Source organism: Rhipicephalus sanguineus, chromosome 9 (assembly GCF_013339695.2).
Source record: "Rhipicephalus sanguineus isolate Rsan-2018 chromosome 9, BIME_Rsan_1.4, whole genome shotgun sequence".
In the NCBI taxonomy this organism is placed as follows: Eukaryota; Metazoa; Arthropoda; class Arachnida; order Ixodida; family Ixodidae; genus Rhipicephalus; species Rhipicephalus sanguineus.
Window position 1 is genome coordinate 54,289,357 of NC_051184.2, and position 18,595 is coordinate 54,307,951.

General features: G+C 48.0%; 1 protein-coding gene across 1 annotated transcript; it reads left to right on the top strand.

Annotated features, from left to right (window-relative positions):
• The first annotated feature begins 626 nt into the window (after positions 1–626).
• LOC119405536 (uncharacterized protein K02A2.6-like) lies at positions 627–1,916 on the top strand. The gene has a single exon (XM_037672371.1). The coding sequence runs from the start codon at positions 627–629 to the stop codon at positions 1,914–1,916; it is 1,290 nt and encodes a 429-aa protein (XP_037528299.1).
• The last annotated feature ends 16,679 nt before the right edge of the window (positions 1,917–18,595 follow it).

Here is an 18,595-nt window from a genome sequence, read left to right on the forward strand (position 1 = left end):
TGGGTCCTCTGTAGGTCCTACTTGCGTCCTATATACCGCCATATGGGTCCTGTTTAGGTCCCATTTGGATCCTATATACCCCCATACGGTCCTATACAATTCCTATATTTAGTCCTGTAAGTCCTGTATAAAACCATACGGATCCTGTATGAAACCATATAGGTTTTTTCAGTAGGGTACTTTGTCGTTCAGGATTGACCTTGAAGGAAGCCGAGAGCATGGTGCTCGCATCAGAGGCGGCGGGTCAAGGCATCAGGCTTATGAAGAACGTCGACGTGAAGACTGAACCAGAACTACATAGGTTGGCTGACAGGCGGCCAATACGATGCACAAGCAAGCAAGAAAGCAAAGAGTGCGGAAGGTGTGGAAACAAAACCCACTCGGATCAAGCTTGCCCGTACAAAAATGCCAAGTGCTTCAAGTGCGGTAAAAACGGGCATATATCCGTAGCGTGCAGAGCAAGTGCCAGGAGACACAGCACTTTTGCGTTAACCGGAAGCCCCGAAGGAAACGAGGCGTGTACTGCTCAGCTGTTCACAATCAGCGAAAGTCAAGCGTCGGTGCCGGACAACGAAATCATCTGTCCTGTACGACGTAAGTTTCGCTGCGGAGGCGTTGACCTAATTATGGAAACTGACACCGGGTCGCCGGTATGCGTAATACCCTGGGACGCGTACAACAGGCACCGCGAACAGTGGCCCAAAATCAAGAAGACAGACTTGAAGTTGTCCTGCTACCTGGGACCGCTGCCTATCGCTGGTAAGCTCACGCTGCCAATTTCCTACGAGGGCAAGACACTGACTGCCTCCATGACCGTAGTTCGTCATTCAGGGCCTTGTTTATGTGGTCGCGACCTTATTCGAGCCCTGAACAACCTGGGTGCTCCTGTTCTAAGCCTGAGCAGTGCCAGCAGACGAGATGACAAAGAGCTGGAAGCAATTTTGTCTGAGTATGAAGACGTCTTTGAGCAAGAACTGGGCCTGTTCAAGGTTCCGCCTGTTCACCTCTACGTGAAAGGAGAAGCAGTTCCAAAATTTTTCAAGGCGAGACCTCTGTCGTATGCATTGCGAGACAAGGTTACGGAAGAGCTGGAAAGGCTAGTGAAGTCTGGCGTGCTTTCTCCTGTCGCTCACTCTGAATGGGCTACGCCAATTGTGCCGGTGCTGAAGAAAGACGGATCTGTCAGGATCTGCGGCGACTACAAGGTCACCGTAAATGCAGCATGCGTCACTGAACACTATCCGCTTCCAGTCATCGATGACATTTTTGCAGCATTGCACAAGGGAGACGTCTATAGCACCTTACACTTACGGGACGCCTACAACCAGATTCCATTGGATGACGAGTCAAAGAAGTTGACCACCATCAGTACCCACAAAGGCTTGTTTTGCTTCAACCGCTTACCTTTTGGGGTGTCGTCCGCACCGGCTATCTTTCAGCGCACTATGGAAAATTTGCTTGGTGGTCTAAGTGGCGTACAAGCATATTTAGACGACGTCCTGGTGGCAGAAGGGAAAGCAGACAGCGGAAGCAATCTCAAAGCTGTGCTCCAGCGCTTCCGTGAATGTGGCGTAAAAATACGGAAGGATAAATGTTCCTTCAGAAAGACGGAAGTATCGTATCTGGGACACAAAATCACAAGTGACGGACTTCATCCACTGGAGAAGAACATGGAAGCTGTGATGAGAGCACCAAGTCCAAGGAACGTGAGTGAACTACGTTCTTACATTGGTCTGCTCACTTATTACAGCAAGTTCCTCCCGTGCATGGCAACAACGCTTGCTCCATTATACGACCTTCTGAAGAAGGATTGCCGGTGGAAGTGGACTTCAAGTCAGCAACAGGCATTTGAACAATCTAAGGAAGACCTGCGACATGCCAAAATGCTCATGCACTTTGACCCAACCCAGCCGTAGCGGCTCGAGTGTGACGCCTCTCCGCATGGCATAGGAGCTGTTCTTTCCCATCGTGTTGACGGCGTCGACAAGCCGGTAGGATTCCGCTCGCGAACACTGACCCAGGCGGAACGGAATTATTCGCAGCTCGAGCGCGAGGCCTTGGCATTGGTTTTCGGCGTAACCAAGTTCCGTGATTACCTGCTGGGGCGGCCTTTCATTCTGGTGACCGATCATAAGCCGCTGGTTGGCTTGTTCCGCGAAGACCGCCCTACACCTGTCATGGCAGCTGCTCGCATCCAGCGCTGGTCTTTGCTTTTGGGAGCCTGCCAATACCGGATAGAATACAAGCCCGGAGGAGACAACCAAAACGCCGACGCCCTCAGCAGACTTCCTCTCACGACCCCTGACGATGTCGCCGAAGAAATACCTGATTACGTGCACTCATTGCGGCAACTTGACGACACACTTGTGACGTCACACGAGCTTCGCCGATTGACAGAAGCCGATAAGGTATTGCGAACAGTCAAGTCGTTTATACTAAAGGGTTGACCGCAAGGAAAACACGTGGAACCATGCTTGAAAGCGTACGTGGCAAGAAAACTTGAGTTGACGGTTGCGCATGACCTCATCTTCTGGGGCCATAGAATAGTCATTCCTGAGGCTGCGCGCGAGAGGACGCTTCAAATGCTGCACGAGACGCATCAGGGAGCATCGGCTATGAAAGCGGTCGCGCGAACAAATGTGTGGTGGCCGGGACTAGACCAAGAAATCGAACACTTGAGTAAGAATTGCCATATATGCGTGCAAGCAAGGCCGTTGCCTCCAGCGAAGACACCGATGAACTGGCCGCCAACTCAAGAAAACTGGTCCCGCGTTCACCTCGATTTTGCTGGTCCAGTGAACGGTACCATGATATTAGTGGCAGTGGACTCGCATTCCAAATGGATTGAGGCAGTGCCTATGCAACATGCCACAGCTGAATCTACCGTCACGTCCTTGCGTGAGATGTTCAGTCGCTTTGGCATTCCTAGGACGATTGTTACGGACAACGGAACGCAGTTTACATCGGAGACGTTCGCTAAGTTCTTGTCCGGAAACAACGTGAAACACCTTCGAACTGCACCATACCACCCACAGTCGAACGGGCTCGCAGAAAGGGCCGTACGTACAATCAAAGACGGCCTCAAGAAGCTTCCGCATGGTAGCCTGTCTACAAGACTGACCAGGCTTCTCTTCAACTATCGAAGAACACCGCAAGACGACAAGTCACCTTCGCAGAGGCTTCTGAACTACCAGATTCGATCTCGTTTAGACATGTGTCTTCCTCCGCCGTTGTCTTTTCCTTTATTTTCGCAGGAAGACACGCCATGCAGATTTGGTCCAGACGACGCAGTTTGGGCCCGGAACTTCGGAGATGGGGAGAGGTGGCTACCTGGCACAATCAAACAACTGAACGGCGCCCGTATGATGACCATCGAGACATCAGCCGGGCTACTTGAGCGCCACATGGACCAGGTTCGTCTGAGGGACAGCTCCGCGGCTGCAACAAGCGAAACAGTTGCCGGGTCATCACCTCAAACTCAAGTCAAGCCTAATGAAGCCTCATACACCGAAGAATCAGCTGCGCCTGCGCTACGGCGTTCGACGCGAGCTAAGAAACCAGTGCATCGGTATTCACCATAAGAAGGAAGGGCTGCTGCAAAGTAGATTGCGCTTTACGTGCGCGCGCATGGCTGCTTACTGTTAAAGATAGCGTTTGTTTATGCGTGCACCGAGTCGCAGCTGATTGTACATAGATATGATTTCACGGTAGCTATAAAAACGATAGCCGCATCTAATAAAGGGTTCTTGTTCTGGCAGCCTTCGTCTGCCGTACTTCTTGGATGCTATGCGCTCCGACCACGATGTAGCAGCGTTTGTCGTGCCAAATTTTAGGGGCGAAGCTCCTTATAGCGGCACCCGTTCGTCCCTCGTAGCGTAGTATGTAACCAGTCTTACGCTTTGACCTGCAAGGTGGTGCCGGTGGGAGATTTTTCCTGTGCGTTGTTGAACAATAAAAAATTCGCAGCGTTAGCTAAAAGCCGACTTCTTCTGTCTCTCATTCCCATTAGCAGCCATTCTTTACCTCCAAGGTAGTGCCTGGTGAGATTTCTCCTGTGCGTGATTAAACAATAAAAATTTTGTTCAAAACGCCGTTGATTGATGAAATAAACCAACAAAAGACGCCAGATGTTTTGTAAAAGCAAAACGAAAGAACGCCAGATGTTTCTAAAGCAAAACGAAAAGACGCCAGCTGCTTAACGAAAGACGCCAGATGTTTTCTAAGCAATGGTTTTCTAAACAATGAAAATTCACAGCGTACATGTAAAATTAAAGTGCGCTGCAAGTCGTCATAACTCATCGAACCTTTAGTATAAACGCGCCCGATCTCACGTCGGTGATGATGTACTGGGCAGAATTCACGGTTTACCGATGAACCTCCGCAGCTTCGCCCACTCATCATCATTCACTCCGTGGATATGCTGTGATTTTTTTTTTTAAGTACGAAGTATTTTTAGCGAACTTCCACCACTTTGAGCGTATATATACCTGTCTTGTGGCCAACAAATTTTGCTCTCATGGCAGTTCCGTTAACTGGATATATAGCAAAACTGGGGTCGCGCTTCGTTAACTGGGTAGATTGATGGTATTCAATGATCACAAAGACCAGGCGGTCTTTATACAGGACCAAAAAATATCGAGGGTAAGCGAGTACAAGTACCTCGGAGTATGGATAAATGAGGGGGATATATATATGGAGGTACAAGAGAAAACATCGGTAGCAAAGGGAAAGAGGAATGCTGCAATTATGAAGCACAGAGCTTTATGGGGATACAATAGGCACGAGGTGCTTCGAGGGCTGGGGGGGGGGGGGGGTGCGAGCGGCGAGTAATAAATACCGAGGGTAAGCGAGTACAAGTACCTCGGAGTATGGGTAAATGAGGGGGATAGATATATAAAGGTACCAGAGAAAGCATCGGTAGCAAAGGGTAAGAGGATTGCTGCAATTATGAAGCACAGAGCTTCATGGGGATACAATAGGTACGAGGTGCTTCGAGGGCTGTGGAAGGGTGTGATGGTCCCGGGACTTACATTTGGGAGCTCAGTGGTGTGCATGAAGTCAGAGGTACAATCAGGAATAGATGTAAATCAAAGGACGTTGGGCCGCCTCGCGTTGGGCGCTCACGGGAAGACGACAAATGAGGCTGTAAAGGGTGATATGGGATGGACAGGCTTTGAAGTGAGGGAAGCTCAGAGCAAAATGAGATTCGAAGAGATGCTGAGGAAAATGAAGAAGAGTAGATGGGCAGAGAAGGTTTTCGGGTAATTGTATAGAAAAAGCGTTGACACGCAGTGGAGAAAAAGAACTAGGAGGCCCACCAGTAAATATACGGCTAGCAGTGCGGGTGATATGGCAACAAGGAGCATTAAGCGGAAGGTCAGAGAGGCGGAGAGGACTTATTGGATGGCAGCGATGGAAAAGAAGCCGGCTCTGAGTAACTACCGAAAGGGAAAAAACGAAATAAGGAGGGAAAGGTTTTATGATAATTCAAGGGGAAGCGCTTTACTGTTTGAAGCAAGGTCGGGCTGCCTTAGAACGCGTAGTTATAAAGCGAGATTCAGTAACGAAGAAGAACAATGTACATGCTGCGGGGGAACTAAGGAAACGATGGAACATGTACTGATTGAATGTGGCGATATTCACCCAGGTATACGTGTGGGCACGAGTCTACATGAAGCCTTGGGTTTTAGGGACAACAATGGAAAGCTGAACACGTCCGCGATAGAAATAAGCAAGAGACGGTTAGAATATTGGTGGCAGAAAAGTAGAGATAAAGAACAAAAATAAATAAGGGGGGAAAAATAAGGTCATTCTGCCTTAAGGGGCAGAGACATGGACCGTGAATTTATATTTTTTTTTGTATAATAACATAATTTAATCAATGTAGATAAGGTATTAGGCCAACATGAAACAAGGAAGTTTTTTTTTGTTTTTTTTTCTTCGAGCCTGGTGGCAGACATGTCACCGGCCCGTTTTAAAGGGGACGCTCATAGCATCCATACATCCATCCATATACGAAAATTGGTTGGGCGTTCCATGAAGTGCATATATACCTAATTTTGTGCTATAGCGATATTCCCTGTCGGGAATCGAACCCGCACCCTCCTAGTTATCGGCACAACCGCACAGCCGCTAGACGACACGAAAACAAAATTTGGGCTAGCTTACAGACGAATGCTTCCATTAAAACATCATGACGCCAGGGTTGCGTCATTCGAGATGTGTTCCTCCCAAAACGGAAACTGAAATTGGTTACTGCGCATCGCCACGACAAAGTTCTTCGTGCCTGGCATTATTTTTTTAAAGCAATACACGTGCACCAATGACGTCACCGTCGTTTGTGTTTTGTGTAGAAGTCAGTGCCCTCCAGCTTGCAAGCTATTCCCACCTTCTCACAAATGACCAAAGTTTACTAACATCTTTAACACCCTTTAAGTGAAAAGTTGACGCTTTAAAATTCGTCTGCTCCCGAATGTCGTCACCTACTTTCGCTCTTTCTTCTATTTCCATACATTTTACGAACCCTCGGGTTTACTTCGACCGCGATGTCACGCCGGAACAACCGCAATGCCAAAATCTAAAAAAAAAGAAGCTAGCACTTCTATCGTGTTTTCCTTCGGACAGCTGAAGGAAAAGGGGCTCCTATCTCCCACGAAACGCGAATTGATCAGACAGAACGATACGAAAGAAAAAAAAAAACGAAGGCGGCGGTGGCCTGTGCCTCCACCAAATACTGCTTGGGTGCGGCTGAAGAGAGCTGGATTTGAGAACGAGCAGAAGTGTTCGGTGGCCCGTGCTAGCAGACGATTTCTCTCCTCGGCCGCCATATTTTACCCCACCCCCATCCACCTCTTGTTCCTATTGTGCGAGAAGAAGCGGCTGCACCGATTCTTGGACGCTTGCCCAGGCCTTTGCAGACGAGGCATCCATTGTCCGAGCTCGCGTCGAAAAGATGCTAAGAGCGAGGACATTTCCCCTTTTGTAAGGGGGAAAAGGGACTTTAAAGATTTCTTTGCGCGTTGGGGTGCTGTCTTGCAAGGAGCCAAGAAAAGGTCATCGCAGAGGTAGCGAGAGTAGCGATTAAAGAGAAACAAGGAACTGCTCAGCAACAACCACTCACAGGGTCACTTATGCGTTAGCTTAAGACGACTCGAAGGCGAAAGCTGTCTTCTTTTGCTTCTCAGTCGATGCATTGATCTTCCTCTGCGTTTTCCGAAAGCTTCCTGCACCTAACGGGGTTTTGCACTGCCTCTGGGATCGGCCCACCTTTGACCAAGCGACGATGTCGTGTGACGTCACGTGACGTGACGTCATGATGAAGCCACATTTTCGGCGGCTTGTGACGTCATGATGACGTCAAATGGTGAGGCCATAATGTGATGATTTTTCGCACCACTCGTGTTGACGGCGCCGACGGCCGATTTTCGCGTTCGATGATGCACCTAAGACTTTCGCCTTTACAACAACAACTACAACAACAACAACAACAACGACAACAACAACAACAACAAGAAATATGCTTAAGGACCCGACATATAAGCAGACTACGACCGCGTACAAATTGGTAACCTAATCTTGGGTGAGCTGTCCACGCAGTGTATGCTAGCTGAAATGGTAGCGTGAATGAATGAATGAATGAATGAATGAATGAATGAATGAATGAATGAATGAATGAATGAATGAATGAATGAATGAGACAAGTTCGTTCATCGAGAAGTGAAGGGGTAGGGAGGCGGGTGCGAGATGTCCAGCCGTGTTTCTCAATGACGTCTTGAGCCCGTGCCCGCCGCGGGCTGTCACGCTGTCACGCAACCAGGCCACGCAACACACTGTCACGCAACAAGGGGTCACGCTGATATTGTTCGAGGACGCGTGTTCGATTCCCAACCACCGCGGCTCCGTTTTGACGATAGCGAAATGCAAGAACACTCGTGTGCTTAGATTTGGGTGCACGCTAGGAACCCCAGCCGGTCAAAATTAACCCGGAATCCCTAATTGCAGGATTTGTCGTGATCGTATCGTCGGTTCGACACGTAAGACACCATAATTACATTACTACAATGAATGAATGAATGAATGAATGAATGAATGAATGAATGAATGAATGAACATAGGAGTGCCACTAGCAATTGTTTCCCATCTTGCCTTATCGGAAAATATGCACTGTTACAGGGAAAATGGTTGCGGGATTTTAAATCAGTAGACAGTAGCAATAAGCTTCAGGTCTATCGTGCGTTCATGAAAAATTAAGTTGCAAAAAAAAAAACTGCACGATTACCAAAGTCATCAATAGCAACGTCTGTTAGCGACAAACGCTGGACACTTAGAAGACCTCCGATAGAAGCTCGATACTAAAACTAAGATACAAAAAAATGGCACTCAAGCGGAAATTCTCAGTCGCTGTCGATTGCGCAATCTCACGAAATGGAGAGCGACTTAATATAAACGCAAAAGCAGGGCTAACTGGAAGGGCCACCCACGGCGTGGTCCGGCTTCTCAACCTCGCGTAATAAAGATAAGTAAAAGTAGTTGTAGTTAAGTTGTCAGTGATGAACGGTAATGGGATACAAAACCAGCTGCGCCGTGGAACGGACCCTATGCCCCAGAAAACGGCCGCAGATTTCGGCTGTCTACTTGCCAGAAAGAAACACAAGAAAGAATGACTATAATAGACAAACCAGAAACGAATGTTGTATATGAAAGAAGATGAGGATGGTCGCGTGGGGACATGAAATAAATAAGATGATGTTCAGGCATCGGATGCATCGTTTCTCTCTGTTCTAAATACAACATATTGGCGACGAGATTTCAACCCATGCAAGAGCAAGAGTCCTGGTGATTTCTGCTGCATCACCACAATGAGCATTTCGGGATTGCAACCGCCACCGCCTTTCCTGCCTTCGCCTGGTCATCCGGCTGTCCCATGGGAACAGTGGAAGCAGGCCTTTCAGACGTACATGGTGGCTTCTGGAGCTTCAGAGCTTCCAGCCGAACGCCGAAAAGCTATCCTGCTCACATGTCTTGGTATGGAGGGGCAGCGGATCTTCTCTACATTGAAGCCAGCGGACTTGCTGTCTGGCTCTGCTTCCGCCGCTAGTCCTTCGAGCACAGGTGTCGCCGGATCGACGAATGACGCGTATGACTCTGCAATCGCCCTGCTTTCGGACCATTTCAAGCGTTCAGTCAACGTCATCGTGGCTCGACAACGGTTCAGTCGCCGTGCTCAGCATGCAGGTGAGACAGCGGAAGAATACGTCGCTGCTTTACAAATCCTCATTGCCGACTGTAATTTTGGAAGCCTCGCTGATGAGATGCTACGTGATCAGCTTGTCTCGAAAACGACGAATAATCATTTACGTGAGCGGTTACTTTTTGAAGGCTCCTCACTGACGCTCTCACGAGCTATAACAATTGCTAATCAGTACGAAGAAGCCATGAGTCATGCTAAGGAATTTTGCGACGATGCTTCTGTTCGTCACGTTAAAACAGCGCAAAGCTCTTCTCGGTCTTCTGAACAACCAAAGGAACGCACAACTTGTAATAAGTGCAAAGCCAAATCATCTGAGCATCCCGTACAAGGTACCACGAACCTTCGAGCTTGCTATCGTTGTGGAGCGACTGATCATCTTGCAAACAGTCCTGCATGTAAGGCCCGCAAGCGCAGATGTCGTCGCTGCGAGAGGATTGGCCACTTAGATTTTATGTGTAGGTCGTCTGGATATTCAGCTAAAGTTCAACAAGTTGATGACGACGACGACGCTAGCTCCCAGAGTAGCGGAAAAGCAATTTGTGTTGTCAATGGACGCAAGCATGGCATTTACGCATCCGTCGCTGTGGAAGGTCGCCCTATCTCGTTTCTAGTTGATACGGGATCTTCTGTCACTACTCTGGCTGAAGAACTCTATCATCAGTTTTTTGCAAGCACTTACCCTTTGAAACCTACCTCAGTGCAGCTTTTCGACTACTCCAAGTCAAAGATAAGAGTTCGAGGATGCTTTGTCGCTTCAGCTGCGTTCCAAGACAGAACTGCTTGTATTCTTCTGTATGTTGTATCTGAAGGCACCACTGTACTGGGCTTAGACGCCATTGCGGCACTACAGATGAATATTGAAGGTAAATCGCTTCAGTGTCTTGCATTGGCCTCCAGCACTCCTACATTGCCAGCTGAGTTACGTTCAGAGTACGAACACCTCTTTGACAGACAGCTCGGACTTGCCAAAGGATTCAAACACAAGGTTAAGGTTCGTGATTCCGTTCCACCCGTTGCCAGCAAGCTACGACGGCTGCCGTTTACCCTTCGTGAACAAGTGTCGGCTGAACTGCAGAAACTTGAAGCCCAAGACATAATCGAGCGCGTTGACGCCTCCCAGTGGGTCTCTCCTATAGTGGTTGTTCGCAAGAAGGATGGTTCTATACGAATGTGTGTTGATCTGCGAGAGCCCAATAAAGCTATAATTCTTGATAGCTTTCCACTACCACAGACTGACGAGCTGCTGCACAGCTTAGCTGGCGCCAAGCGATTCTCGAAGCTGGACTTGGCGTCTGCCTACCATCAACTAGAGCTCGATCCTGAGAGTCGTGATCTGACTACCTTCATCACGCACGACGGGCTTTTTCGCTTTAAGAGAGTATGTTTCGGCTTGGCTTCAGCACCGTCAGCATTTCAAAAGATGATGCATCTCATACTGAAAGGGTGCAAAGGTGTACTTTTCTACATCGACGACATTATCGTATATGGTCGTTCTCGAGAAGATCATCTTTCAAATCTCCGCATCGTTTTGCAACGACTTTCTAAAGCGGGCCTGAAACTCAACCAGAAGTGCGTTTTCGACGTCACGGAACTAACGTTTCTGGGACATGTTGTGAACAGCAAAGGACTCTTTCCACTAGCGTCATCTATCCAAGCGATGAAAGAAGCTCCGGCGCCTTCAAACATCAATGAACTTCGTTCCCTGCTTGGCCTGGCGGGATTTTACTCCAAGTTCGTTCCCCATTTTTCGGATGTTGTGGAACCTTTACGGGCATTGCTTCGAGGCAACGAGCCATTTGCTTGGACGTCAGCTGCCGAAGAGAGTTTCGTCCGTTTGAAATCACTGCTGACAACTTGCAAGGTTCTACATTTCCTTGACCCGAACCTACCCGTCATCGTCACGACCGATGCCTCCGGGTACGGACTGGGCGCTGTGCTGCAACAAGATAACAAGGGGATTCTACAGACGGTTGCCTTTGCCTCCCGTACCTTGAGCCCACAAGAAAGGAAATACTCTGCAGGCGAACGTGAAGCCTTAGCATGTGTTTGGGCCTGTGAACATTGGCACGTGTACCTTTGGGGTCGCCCCTTTGTCTTGCGAACCGACCACAGTGCTCTTGTCACCTTGCTATCAACCAAAGGTGTTGGACATCGGCCATTGCGAATTTCACGTTGATCAGCGCGACTTCTTTGTTACAACTACACCGTAGAGTACCGTAAGGGAAGCGATAATGTGGTGGCTGATGCGCTCTCTCGACTGCCTTTGCAAGGAGAAACCAATCAGGTTGCCGAAGATGAGTTTGTTTGCCTTCTTTCTCCGATGCTAACCATTGCAGAATTACAAGCGGAGAGTGCATCTGACAGTACAATCGCAAAAGTCATGGACTTCGTTTTGTCATCTTGGCCTGATAAGGCATCTCTGGAAGCGGAGCTAATGCCATATTTTCATGTACGTGCAGAACTATCCATTGTACACGACTTGCTTTACCGTGGTGACAGGATCGTAATTCCAAGTACCCTTACTCGTCGTTTGATGGAAGTCGCACACGAATCACATCCGGGGATCAGTCGTACGAAAAGCCGTTTGCGAGAGTTGTACTGGTGGCCTCGAATGGATAACCATGTAGAACAACTGGTTAAAACATGTGTTGTTTGTCAGTCATGTGACAAATCAGCACGGCCAACCGCAGCACCTATGCAGCCAGTAGCTTTCCCTGACAACCCTTGGGAGAAGATTGCCATTGATATTATTGGCCCATTTGAGCAAGCTCCCATCACTTGCCGTTATGCAGTGACGCTTATTGATTATCACAGCAAATGGCCAGAAGTTTTTTTTGCAAGACAAGTTTCTACTGCGACGGTCAAGAACTTTCTGCTACAAGTGTTTTCTCGTGAAGGCTACCCGAGTGAAATGGTTTCCGACCACGGACCGCAGTTCAGCTCAGCTGAATTTGAAGAGTTCCTTCAGGAACGTGGCATACGCCATTGCTTTTCTTCTGTTTACCATCCGCAAGCAAACGGGCTTGTAGAAAGGTTTAACAGAGTCCTCAAATCTGTTGTCCAGATGGCAGTATACGAGCGGCGTGATATCCGTGTCGCCCTGACAGATTATTTGGGGGTCTACCGCTGCACACCTCATGCTACAACGGGAGTTGCACCCGCCGTTTTGCTGCACGGACGACTGCCACGAACACGCTTAAGCGTTGTTGGATTACCGGATTCTTCATTTCACGAAAATCCAGCACAGGCGATGAAATGGCTGCGTCAGCGTGTCAGACAAAACCAAGCTTCTTCCAAACTTTACACAGACTGCCGTCGCGGAGCCCGGACAAGACACTTTGCCGTCGGCGACTACGTCCGCGTGAGAAAGTCGTCAGTTCACGGGAAAATATCTTCGCGCTTTTCGGAACCGAAGAAGATTATTGAGCAACGAGGGCCAGCTTCATTTCTTTTGGATGACGGGCGAGTGTGGAACGCCTCCAAATTTCAAGCGATACACCCAAAAGCTGCGGAGAAGTGCACAGGCAATCGACCTGGTATTCTAGAGTGGACTCTACCACTACCTGACGAGTCTCTTCAAGGTGGTGCATTTCCTGCGAGTGAACAACATGCTGACTGTCCATCTACGTCACGGCAAGAAATAGCAGCACAAGCCAGCAGTGAATCAAGTACTCAGCCGTCTTCACTGCAGGACAAAATGACCGGCCAACCACCACGGAAGAGCGCATGAGTAAAAAAAACTCCCTTGAAGCTTAGGGACTATGCGTTACGCAAGCGATAGTTTTTTTTTATCAACCGGAAAAATGTTGTATATGAAAGAAGATGAGGATGGTCGCGTGGGGACATGAAATAAAGAAGATGATGTTCAGGCATCGGATGCATCGTTTCTCTCTGTTCTAAATACAACAGAAAACCCTAGCTTTTAACGTAGAGCGATGAAGCAACGCTCTATGGCCGTCGTGACAACAATACTATATCGCAAGAAACGCCTGCACGCAAGAACGTTAGCATATCCTGGTTATTCTTGGTAACACGACGTAGCGAGCAATACGACATCACGATTTACCGACAACATTTTCGCGCTTAGATACAGCATTCGTGTAGTTTCTGAGGCGTAAAAACGCGGCAGGATAGCCTACATCAGCGCCACCGTTATATCGAAATGATAAACCGGTGACTCAGATAAAGATAGATTGAGAGAGAAAAAAGAGAAAGCCACCATATGCGCACGAACAAAAAGCTCACCAGGGCTGATGTGTCCACATGACAACGGCCAACACGGAAATCGCTTGTTAGGCACATATGTACATTATGTTGTGCTTGTTAACGAACCGATATCATGGTTACTTTGTCCTTCAGAGCATGAAAACAAAGTCACACGATCTCTCATGCATTCGCCTAAGACGGCTCGAAAGCAAAAGCCGCCTTCTTATTTTTCTTGCCGATAGAGTGTATTCTTTTTCTTTTCAATAGACAACTTTAGTCCCGTGGAACCAAAGCGTCCATTCGTACTCCCAGGCACACCCACAGAAACTACAAAGGAACGCAAAGACTTGCATACGCAAGCCGATTTAGGGCCCCGCAACAAATGATCTCCAATATATCGTAAAGTTCGCAGTTGCTGCCCGAGCAACGCAGCCCTCCACCAGCGCCCCTTCATGCTCCTTCGCCCGACGGTACCGGCCGGCGCGTTTCATCTCTCCTTGAGCCGCACCCGTGTGCAGCCTTCGCAATTTTTCACATACAGACAGAAGGTACGAGGCGCGGGGCGATGTCATCGACTTGGACTTTATACGGAACATGACGGCGGCGGCAAAAATGCGCCTCCAGTGTCCCTATAATTTCTATCGCAATAAAATGAGCGTTAAAACAATGTTGCAGTACACACTTGTATGAACACAAATGTAGTGCAGAATTAAGGGCGAAGCAGTGAATGCGATAGCGACAAATTAGAATGTCACGCGAAGAACGGCACGCAGCCCGAAACGTGCAGCGCGCCCCTCAAACGCAATGGACTCACGAAAAGAACACACACAGGAGGACCGCGAACTAACAACAGTTCCCACTCCACACTTGCAGCGCGCTGGTCAAACACAAGCAGGGACGTTCGAAAAGAACGCACAGGACGAGCGCGAACTAACAAATGTCATAGTTGTTACTTCGTGTTTGAGCAGCGCGCTACAACCCAACGCTCTTAGATATTTCTTTTCTTGAAAACTGCGGCGCGTGGAATCACCATTCCGCGTCTCCTGTCGTGCGGTGGAGTTCGACGCATTGTTTACCCGGCGTTACAAATCGCGGGTGGGTACAGAAATGGGCCACTTTTTAGTGCGTATCTCAAGGGCAGCTTTCAAACTGAAGCAAAATCTAAGAGCGTCGCTTTAAGCGCGCCCTTCGGGCAATCTCGCCGGTGATACTGCACACGATGAAGCACCTCCAAGCTCTGTGTACCGCCATCTTTAAATGTTGCATATAAATCGCTCACCGTTAGCATTGTTAACAACTGGTGGCGCGTGGCCGAGTTGTTCAAAGCTGCGCACTGCGGAGCGAGGGGCCGCAGGTTCAAATCCCGGTGGCGCGCTTCGTAAATTGTTTTCAGTGATTTATTTTTGTTTCTGGCTTTTATTTATATATACATAACTATACACATCCGGGACATGAAGGCAACGGCGACGGCAAAAAGCCGCCGAGAGTGTCCATATAATTAATATCGCAATAAAAAAAAAGTCCACAGCTTGATCACAAACGGTGTTAAACGTGTCCAGGTCATCTATTTTACGGATCTCAAAAAAAAAAAAAAAAGCCGAGTCGAAAAAGCGCGGACTCGCCGTCGTACAGGCCCCCGATTAATATCGCTTGTTTCCTCCAAATATGTAGTTCTTATCTTGCTGTACCTTTTTATCTTCCTTTTTCACTTACTCGGCGAATTTATGGCGTTCTGGTTATCAGCTGTGGGCGAGTATACCACACGATAAGGAAAATGATTTTCCTAATTGCCAAAATTTCGATATGAGGCCGCTGATAAGGAACCTCGCGACGGGCGCCGACTCGTGAAAGTTTAATGGTCTCCTGAGAATGTCGATCTTCTACCGATGAGGGCTCTATCTGTTACAAAAGAAGTAAAGTAAATTTCAATGCCTGAAGTCTTGCATACCTGCTATACCTTTCATAAAAAGTCGGTTCAGAGCTTAAAAAAAAGTTCCTTTATTCATTCCAGTTCGCAGAGTTTCAGAAGCAGGCACTACGCGATGGAGCCGAGGATATAAAATACTCGAAAGTATTACGCGATATTCATAATATTCCAATAAACTTAACGACGCATATGTGGTACTTTATTATGAAATTGCAGTGGAGCTGCCTTCTTATGCGTTGGTACAATTCTTTCTCTCTCTAACACACACACACACACACACACACACACACACACACACACACACACACACACACACACACACACACACACACACACACACACACACACACACGCACGCACGCACGCACGCACGCACACACGACTACATTTCCTTTAACAATCTTTGAAATCCCCTTATTTTTGCTTTCGAAAATTCCTTGAACACGGGGTGTCGTTGGAGCTAACGATTTGACAAGCGGTCTTCTTCAACGCGCACCACTGTCCACTTTACCGCACGTATATGGATGCTTCGCACCCTCTTCCCCAACCAAAGAAGAAGAGGTGGAGAGTGCACACGTGATAACCGTGGTGAGAGAGGAGAAAGAACGAGAAGACAAGTGGCGTAGGGGGGATGGCGGGGGGGATACTGAGACGAGCTGGCCTGCCTCTCGACATCCCCTACACGCCTCTATTAACCTATTAAGTGCCGATTAAAGTGCGAAAAATTGTTCGAAAATTGACAAATCTTTTTATAACGTGGAATGCTTCAGTAACATGTTCAAAACAGAAAAGTACTTTCTAGAATATTTTATGAGAGACGAGACTTTCATTCATGATATTTCGCACCGTCATGTAATGCGCAGGTCCGTAGCCAGGAACTCTTTTCCGAGGGCGGGGGGGGGGGGGGGGGGCACTTGGTGGAGGTCTTGATAAACACCTATTCTTGTTATCTTGTTATGTGTACACTAAAACACCCCCTCCATCAGAAGTACGAGGGGAGGGGGAGGGTTGCCTGGGCCCCTAGCAACACCCCGTGTTCAAGGATTTTTCATCGATTCAAGCTTCCATCATCGCCTGAATATGTGCCTCTTTTGCTTATCGCTTTAGGCACTTTTTCAGTTAGGTAAGCTTCACAATCAGACCACGGAGAAATTTCTGCGCATTTCAACTCCCTTCGTTCTTCCTTACTTCGCCCATCCGCTCATAACCACGCTCATAACTGCGATCACTGACTCTCTCTCATTTGCCAGTTGCTCACTCTTGGAGACGCATTCATAGTCATGGAAGAGTGTTCCACACTCGCCGTCATGGATACTAGCGGCGCTCACTAACACTCCTAGGTTTAAAAGCACATGTGTACCCCATAAAGCGGACGGAAGGATGACCGCCGGCATAGCTCAGTGGTAGAGCAACGGGCGCGTTATTCGAAGGTCGCAGGTACGGTACCTGTCGGCGGCAAGTCATCTATTCGTCCACTGTAATTTCTTCACATTTACACCATAATTACTACAAATATCATCCCCTATATTTTCCTTGGCTTTCTTGTCTGTTTGTTCTAAATAATGTTGCATAACCTGCAATGCACTTCCAATGGGTGAGCATTGCTTCGCGGGGACGCCGACAAAAAGAAGCAAAATCCTGTCCGTTATGTAACGCTTTGTATTTAGAAAAGCATGTCATAACTGCACAGTTCATGACACTAGAACGTTAAAGCATTCTGGAAGTCCATAACTGGTGGCCGTGAGTTCGTCTTTAGAAACTACAACATTAAAAATTGTTGTTGCGTAGGCCTTGCTGTAGCGCTAAATCCTGCGCTAAGGTAGTCCTACGTAGGCCTTGGTGTAGTTCTAAATATTGGACTTAACGCAGCTCCACTACCGCGAAACTTGAGCGGTAGTGGAGCGATTACCATGGAAATCGCAGGCTTGCCGAGGCGGTGGCATCCTCTCATGCGCGCTGTGGGTATGAGCCGCATTTTTCAGAAGCGTTTTTCGCAATTTAAGGTAAATTATTGCGATTACTTCTTCGCTACTTCTGTTTATTCTTTTGTCTTAGACCTTGTTAGTTCATTTTTGACTGGTTTTCAGCATTGTTAGCTTTCTTTTGGGCCTCTTTCGACCACTGCGTGAGCACGCGAAATGAGACAGTGCATGAACGGAATGCCCAATCTTGCCTTAACGTTTCGTGAAATTACTCAATTCTATCAATTCGGCCACGCAATTTATCCTAAACCCTGTAAGGGCCCGAAAAAGGCGGAGGAACGCACACTCGTCCGCCTTTACACCAAAACACTGCTGTGCCCGGCAGTTTTAAAACATTTTGATCCTGCCTGTACAGAAAGATGCCCGCACTGTGCGGAGAAGTCTTCGGGCGTCTTCGACATGGTGTGGGCATGCCAGTCAACCCCAAATCTCGCCCCAAACTCAAACCCCACCCGGGAGGACTGGGAGGCCGCCCTGCTCGTCTGTTCCGACCTGGCGAGCCAGAAGGCCCTGGTCGACCGAGCTCGAGTCGCGGCGATCGCCAATGCGCTCCTGTAATGAGGAGCCCACCTAGTGGTTGTGAAGGGTGGCCACCTCCGGGCCACCTCGCACTTGCTCCCTTTACATACCTACAATAAAGCTTTTTCCTCCTCCTACCCCGGGCCCCTAAAGTACTGCGCACTTTAAACTATAACATCACGTTACAAGAGATTTCGTCATAAAGTTGGGCACATTAGAAGAAAGTTGATCAGCACAATGAACAGCACATCCAAGCAGGCTTTCGTATTCGCACTCTGTAATGAGAAATTGCAAAGCATCCACCGAAGTTTATTGGTTTTGTGAGCGCAGAAATGATTACGCATTTAAATTGGGAAGTGCGATTTGAGTAATTTGCATACGACTATGGGAGAGCAGTGTGCAGCTTGCCCACCGCAAGCGTCACCATGGCTACTATTTATTTATTTATTTATTTATTTATTTATTTATTTATTTATTTATTTATTTATTTCAGTACCTTCAAGGCCCGAAGGCGTTACAGAAGGGAGTGGGTAAGATTATACATAGTAATAAGAAAAATAAGAGTGAACAAAGAAAAATGCTGCTAAGAGTAAACATCGCATTCAACAGCAGCCTTAAAAGCAGTGACATCGGTCAATTGGGCAACAGAGGAGGGTAGGTGGTTCCATTCGTTCGGGGTAGTGGGAATAAAGGAATCGTGAAAGAACTTGG